The sequence below is a fragment of the Lampetra fluviatilis genome, chromosome 51 (genome assembly GCF_964198595.1).
Source record: "Lampetra fluviatilis chromosome 51, kcLamFluv1.1, whole genome shotgun sequence".
NCBI lineage: Eukaryota > Metazoa > Chordata > Hyperoartia > Petromyzontiformes > Petromyzontidae > Lampetra > Lampetra fluviatilis.
In genome coordinates this window covers 2,167,742-2,174,918 of record NC_136325.1, presented here as the reverse complement: position 1 = coordinate 2,174,918, position 7,177 = coordinate 2,167,742, and the positions used below count along the sequence as shown (strand labels likewise).

At 48.0% G+C, this 7,177-nt stretch overlaps 1 protein-coding gene across 1 annotated transcript; it reads right to left on the bottom strand.

Moving 5' to 3' along the window:
- Positions 1–5,942: 5,942 nt before the first annotated feature.
- On the bottom strand, positions 5,943–6,914 carry LOC144948822 (olfactory receptor 1M1-like). The gene has a single exon (XM_078878473.1). It carries the CDS (start codon positions 6,912–6,914, stop codon positions 5,943–5,945), a length of 972 nt encoding a protein of 323 aa, XP_078734599.1.
- Positions 6,915–7,177: the final 263 nt, after the last annotated feature.

The window sequence follows — 7,177 nt, the reverse complement described above, 5'->3', positions numbered from 1 at the left end:
TACATACGTGCAGTATTTTCTTTGTTTCATTTGTATGTAGTGTAAAATGCACTGTATATATCATATTTAACACCGACATCAAGCACACCTAGTCTTTTGTCACGCACATGGCGCCGATCACCGGATTGGTTGCGGCCTTCGGAACGGTTTTGCCGGTTTCGCCGGATCGGCCTGGGACCTCCGGATAATGTTGGAAGCTGGATTATTGCGCGGTCTCAGATAATTATTGATGATCAACTGTAGATGACAATCTAACCGATGATTAGGCAGATTTACGTTCGATTGCAGGAAGGTCTAAAGGGGTGCTGGCCCATAGGAACACGGGAATCCGAGCTCGAACCAACGGCGCTCACCGCTCCCACGAACAGCGCACACCATCACCAAGGAGTACACTCTCACCGTGCAATTGCTCACCGTGGGATGTGTAACACTTCCCAACTTGTAGAGCGTATGTCCAGTCCGGTGGCTACACATTGATTGTTTAAAAATAAAGAAAATCATTCAATTCAGGTGTCAACGCGTGCACAACAAATGGACTCGGAGACTTCTTGCAGGTAGGTTTCTTTTAATTTGGTATTCAAGCTCGAACCTCAGCTCATGTACGCAAAAAGTAACACTTTTACTTTAATCTTGATTTACTTTAGCCCGTTTCTGCCTGCCTCGCGGATTGGCGGCACCTTCACCGCTGTGAATCTGATGTTGGTTTCTAGCCAAAATCACGGCGTGAGAGGGCAGGGCCTGCGGCGTGTTCACCTGCTCGGGGAAGTATTGAGCTCTCGTCAACACTTCTGGCTTGGGGATGCAGCTTGTAGTATCCTGAATAATATTATAATAGAGTGGGGGGGGAGGTGGATTCTTTTCCGACTCTTGACACCATGTGCCACACATGCTCGCCTGGTATATTATTATGTTGGTGCGAGGGGGCTTTTACGTTACCAAAGTACAGCGAAATCCATTGGTGGTGAGAGTGGAGTAATGGATTGTGAAGTCGTGAGGAGTTGCGGTGACGGATCGGCGGGGAAGTTGATAATGGATGGTTAAGTGACAATGGATGGTTAAGTGACAATGGATGGCGAGGGACGGCGCGGTGGATGAGGGTGAGTATGTAGGGGGGGTATGTAGAACAGTTGGAAGAAAGCGTTAGAAATGGGAGCATGGGCAGACAGGCTAGAGCATGGGTCGGTAACCAGGAGAACGAGAAGAGGAATAAGTTCGAATTCGGTGGAAAAAAAACCTCAATATTTCAATGCATGTAAATACGAGACGGTCCTTCAATAGAAAACTTCACGAAACAGCCCTTAAAGAGCCGTATGTGGCTGCTGAGCCACGGGTTGTCGACCCCTGGGCTAGAGGGAGGCCGTTTTTCATAATCCTCTTGCGACCGTGTTCACCCTGACAATACCGTTGCTGAGCATCGATTAGGTGTAACGTACACTCCTTACACACAAAGTGCTTGCCACAAATGAACCACAACACCTTTGCTGATCTCGTCAAGGAGCATCAACCATCATCATCACAGTCATCTTTGCAACAGCGGCTTCTGGCTAACCGTCCAACAAAGGAAGTCACCGCATTGCACGCTTTCAGATGCCCTTCGGCGGCCGTCTAGATCGCTCTTCCGTCTGATATTTGGAAGCCAGTGGAGCTATGCACTGTTAAATTTAGATTTAAATAGCATTTCTTTACAACTGATTTTTGTGTTAAGTTTGTTGTCCTATCCCCCGCAGCTCCGATTAGCACGGTTGGCTACGTACTGTGCGAAATAAGTTCAACACACATACATACCAAAGAGTGCCACAGGCAGCACCAGAGAGTTCAGTCGTTGCTTCGCCAGTCTTCTGTTGACGCTGTAAACCAGCTTCTATGAGGGTTTGGAAGGCAACGATCTGTTCGAAATCCGGCTCGTTCGGGAGGCAGTTGGGGGTCGATAATGGGGGGAAAGTCTGGCAAGCACGGCACGATCCATCAGCTTGGAGGTGGAGGACAAGACATATTAGTTTGCTTGGTAGCTGGAGGGAGAGTCGTGTGGCTTTCTGGATGATCGACTGAGCAGTGTTAGCCAGGGACTGGCCCAGCACCTGTCGACACAACCATTAGCAAAATGGCATAACATAGCAGAGCCGTCGCATCCATGGACAGGGTGGGAACGTGTCAGAGGAAGGAGAGGATGCAAGTAGGGATTAGTTGAGAGGGGCCATGGAAGGTTGTAGGAGGGGCATGGAGAGAGAGTGAAGGGGAGACAATATGCAGGTTGACGAGTCTGGGAGCTGCACTTATCAATAATGAGAGCCATTCCCCGTGTGTTGAGCCTCTGTATTCCTTCTTGCACATCCATAACTATCGTTGCTGCAGGTCGTCTTGCTACAATCATGAATCAATAATGCATTCTCATTTTACAAATAGATATTCGAAGTGATTTGTGCTGCGTGTTTCTTGGGACATGAATCCTCGTCCTTAATTGGAAACGATGCATTGTTAATATATGTGTAAACTGATACCTTATTCTCAAAATGATCCCGTGTGTATTGTATTGAAAAAGGCACTTATACAGCATCACATACATATATAGTACAAGATAATGTACTCCGTAGTACTGCTGCAGAGAATGCCAGAGTGCCTCACAATCATTCTACAGGCGGTATCCGGTTTACCACAGTCAATTTTACGACTAGATTACGACGTTGCAATAATGCCACCACGGATCAATTTATGACGCATCTTCTGACATGACTGAACATATTTGAACAGTTTGGTTATCGATGCGATTTGGCGTGGAACTTTTGTTATTCTCCAGTGTGTTTTTGTGAAATTTTTTTTACATCTTAATCCTGATAAATATGGCTGTTAAAAGGAAAGACACATCGGCATGTGGTGTTTTTCCTTGTTTCTACTCTTCTATTGGAAACGCCATTGTGTGGTAAACGCGGGGACCACCTGTATATCAGAAAGAAAAAAAAACCGTCACCTGCCTGGATTCCTGTCTACCTGGCTGGCACGTAGCGAAGTGCGTTTGGCCGGAGGTGACATCACAGCACGAGGACGTCACCGACATTCCTAAGCGTCACGCCCCCCGGTCACGCCTCCGCAACCCGTCCGAATGCGATCGAGGAAGAGAGAAGAGGGAGGTGTGGGAGGGAGACAGAGGACGCAGGAAGAGACGGAGGGGAGAGAGGCAGGCAGGAGACCGTGAAAAGGCGTACATTGGAGAGGAAAGGAAAAAAACGAAGAAAGAGGAGAGCGAGAGAGATAACTGGGAGAGAGACAAGGGGCAGGGAAATGGGTGAGATACGGTGGGTTGAATTCAGAGGAAGGGAGGGGTAGAAGAGGGGATAGGAATATAGAAATACTAGCATAAGTACCCGGCGTTGCCCGGGTGAAAAATATATTTCTTAATAACCTTACATATATATACACAGATGGGCTGCTACCCCCCCCCCAGCCACGATCTCCTGGGCCGCTGTGCAGTAATATGTACGGCCTATAGTGTGGTGGGGTGTCGAGGCCTAGTATCGTGCAGAGCCTCCAGCCTCGCCTAAATTGCCCATCCGGCTGAGGCTGGGTACAGGGGCCGTTACCCCCCCCCCCCCGCGCTACAATAATACCGTCTAATCGCTATAATTTTATTATCTACCGACCCTATAATAGTAATTGCACACATTGTGGTGGGTGGGGGAGTGAAGAGGACGTGAAACTTTGATGAATTTACCTCAGAGTCGCGTGTTAATGCGTGCGCATATTTTTTACGGGAATTAAAAATGGCGTCCACCCCGCAGCGAATGCGTCGCTACCCGTTGCCAGGGGCAACCGCCGTCCAATGAAACTGCGTATGGTCCGGCGACACACAGACAAACAGACACACACACAGACAGACACACACACAGACAGACAGACGGACAGACAGACAGATTTGCGATTTTATATATATAGATAATCAGAGGGGGAAATCTAGAAACATTGCCTTATATAGTACAGAAAAGGCTTTAACAGGTAACAGGTACAGAAAAGGCTTGAGATAACATTAAAAGTGTTGCTGGCCGGTCACGTCCAAAGGACGTGTGGGTTGCCAGTAGCAATTAAAACATCCATAATAACAGATACAAATCCATAACAATACAAAAATACACACAAAGCCATTGTCCATAATGGCAACAAAAAATTGAGCCAACTCAAATCACGTAAAATTTTACATTTCAATGAAAATATTTGATTGTGCCAGTATTCACGGGGGTATTGTTTTATTCATTTCCATATTGCACAATAACTCAAAATGCTATATTTAAGCAACTGGAATGGTTTCTTATATAAATATATTTCATGTATATTGACCTTATTTCGCACTGTACGTAGCCAACCGTGCGAATCGGAGGTTCCGGGGAAGGACAACAAACTAAACACAAAAATCGGTTCATATTGGCAATGGAAATCTACTTAATTCTGCGTGAACAAAATATATTCCAACCATTCTCAAAGAGATAAATGAAAACCTACCAATAGCATTCGGTTTTGGATAGTTTTTCATTCATATTCTATCATACTTCACGCTGGTCAGTGTAGGTTGGTGAAGGGGAGAGGGTGATGGTTAGGGCAGGACTGGTTCCGACATCACTTGCCACTTATGTTAGCCATAGCTGGGAATTGAACTCCGGTCACCGGGTTCATAGCGCATCGTGATACCCACTCAAGGAATTACTCCAGAATCAGAATATTTATACTGCAGGGATGAGCTATACAGCTCTTTTTCAGAGTAGTATAGTATGGGGCAGGTCAGAGCGTTACAACAACAAACGATCACTCCATGTACAATAAAACGAAACTTATTTTAGCAGGTAAAGTCCACTCCGCTATTAGCTTATTTTTCAGAAGCGACCTGCCTACAAATGATAGCGCAACAAAGTGTCTTATAGGGAAATCTATAGCAGTCAAATAATTTTAACGCATGTTTCTCAATGCAGAGGGAAACACCGGGGGACCCGGAGAAAAACATCTATGCGACCAGGGGGAGAACATGCAAAATCCAAATATACACCAACCTACACCAATGTAAGTTTAAATGAAAAGAAAATGTACACACTTTGTTTTAGTTTCTGGACCAATGTGATTTGATATTTGAAGAATTCAGCGACTGAAAAATATGTATTCTCAGTTTATAATTTATATTAAAATGTATTTATAGTACCTATGTGTTTATTTTATGCGATACAAATATAACATAACAGCAGGCAGGAAGTTTAAATCAACTTAACTTCAGTATCATGTATTGACTACTATTGATTAGTAACTATATATGGTATTAGTGCCATACCTATAGAACACAGGCTATCACCGAGATGCTATATGTTTACACTTTGTTAGCTATACAGATCGGTCTTGTCTGCTGGGTGGGTGCAATGTTACCGTGTGATTTGCCCCAATCATATAATTTACTGGTACGTTTTTTGTTTTAATCAAATGTGGCTCATCACGACCGTTAAACGTCCACCGTGATGCAGACAGTGTGCTTATTGTGTGGCGAATACACTCGCCGCAGAATGAACCACTAATTTTATATCTATCTTTATTTTACCAGGTAAGGTCCACTGAGCTATGTAGCTCTTTTTTCAGAAGCGACCTGGCTATCACAAATGATAGCCCGACGAAGTGGCGTATTATCACGTGGAAATGTATAGCAGCCAAATAACACTTAAACGCCGTAATGTTGATTCTAAACGTGGAGGGAAAAAAAACCGGAGGACCCAGAAAAAAATCCACGCGACCATGGGGAGAGGGATAACGCAAACTGGTCTCGCACCACGTACCTCTGCAAATGCGAAACCGCTCGCCTACGTCACCATGCCGGCGAACGCCGTGAAACTGGGGACCGGCCGTGATTGTGATTGTTCACGATAAAGTACAACAAAATCAAACATTGTCACCCCTGGTCAATGACTCAAATTAACCCTGGCCTAAGTTCTGCCGCTGCGTTCCGTGTGGACGTGAGCCTTGGGGAGCGACTGTTTCAAACACCTGAGCATCGCCTCCCTCAGCTCCCTGGTGCGGAACACGTAAATCGTGACGTTGGCGATGGGGATGATGAAGATGGCGAACTGGGAGGCGCACCTCGCGTTCCGCACCTGCGGACCGTGGAAGTCCTTGACGAGGCGCGGGAGGAGGATGGTGACAAAGAGCGAGGTGAAGACCACGGCGAGCACGAGGAAGTGAGTGGTCAGCGTGGACGCGGACTTCTTGCGGAAGTCGCCGCTCGACCTCTTCAACTCGAGGATGATTTTGAAGTAGGTGACGCCGATCGCGCAGAGCGGCACGCCGATGAACACCGCGGTGAGCGCGAGGCCGTACAGGTCGTTGATCCGCGTGTCCGAGATGGATAGCCGCGATATGCCCATGCTGTCGCAGTAAATGCCCTGAATTTGCCGATCGTCCCCCGCGAACTTTAGCGGCACAACGAGCGCGGTGGCGACCGACACGGCGGCGACTACAGCGACGTTCGTCGTCAGGGTCGCGACCGCCGCGCGCCCGGCCGTGACGATGGCGTGGTAGCGCAGCGGGCGGCAGATGGCCACGTAGCGGTCGACGGACATCGCGGCGAGCGTGAGGACTTCGCTGTGCACGAAGAAGTGCACCCAAAACATCTGCACGACGCAGGACGTGTACGCGACGCGGCCGTCGCCCGTCAACAGGATGTGCAGCTGCCTGGGCACGCTGCTCACGCAGGCGATCACGTCGGCCACCATGAGGTTGCACAGGAAGATGTTCATGGGCTTGCGCAGGTGCGCGCAGGCCACCACCGTGGCGAGCACCAACAGGTTGGCCACAACTGTGAGGATGAACATGGGCAGGCAGAGGCTGAAGATGAGCAGCTGGACACCGTGGGGAGCCTCGAAGGTTGCGAGATAAACGACGTCGCTGCCGTTGTCCATGGTCGACGTTTAACGCTGGGGGGCAGAGAGAGAGAGAAAGGTTCGAGGCGCAGCCCTGCAATTGCTCGGCCACGTCACTGCTGGCGGAAGGGCCCTCTGCGAGAGGGGGCTCTAGTGGGCTCCTTTAAATGGTATTTCTCGCACCTCCGATGAGCACGGTGGGCTACATGCCGTGCGAAAAAGTCCAACATACATGCATGCATGTGTATGTTGGCTCCTCTTTCACGCTGGTCAGCGGTGTTAATTTAAACAAGTGGTTCTCA

What these genes read in the sequence shown, in the direction of transcription:
- LOC144948822 (XM_078878473.1), bottom strand. Translation starts at nt 6,914, where the DNA reads ATGGACAACGGCAGCGACGTCGTTTATCTCGCAACCTTCGAGGCTCCC.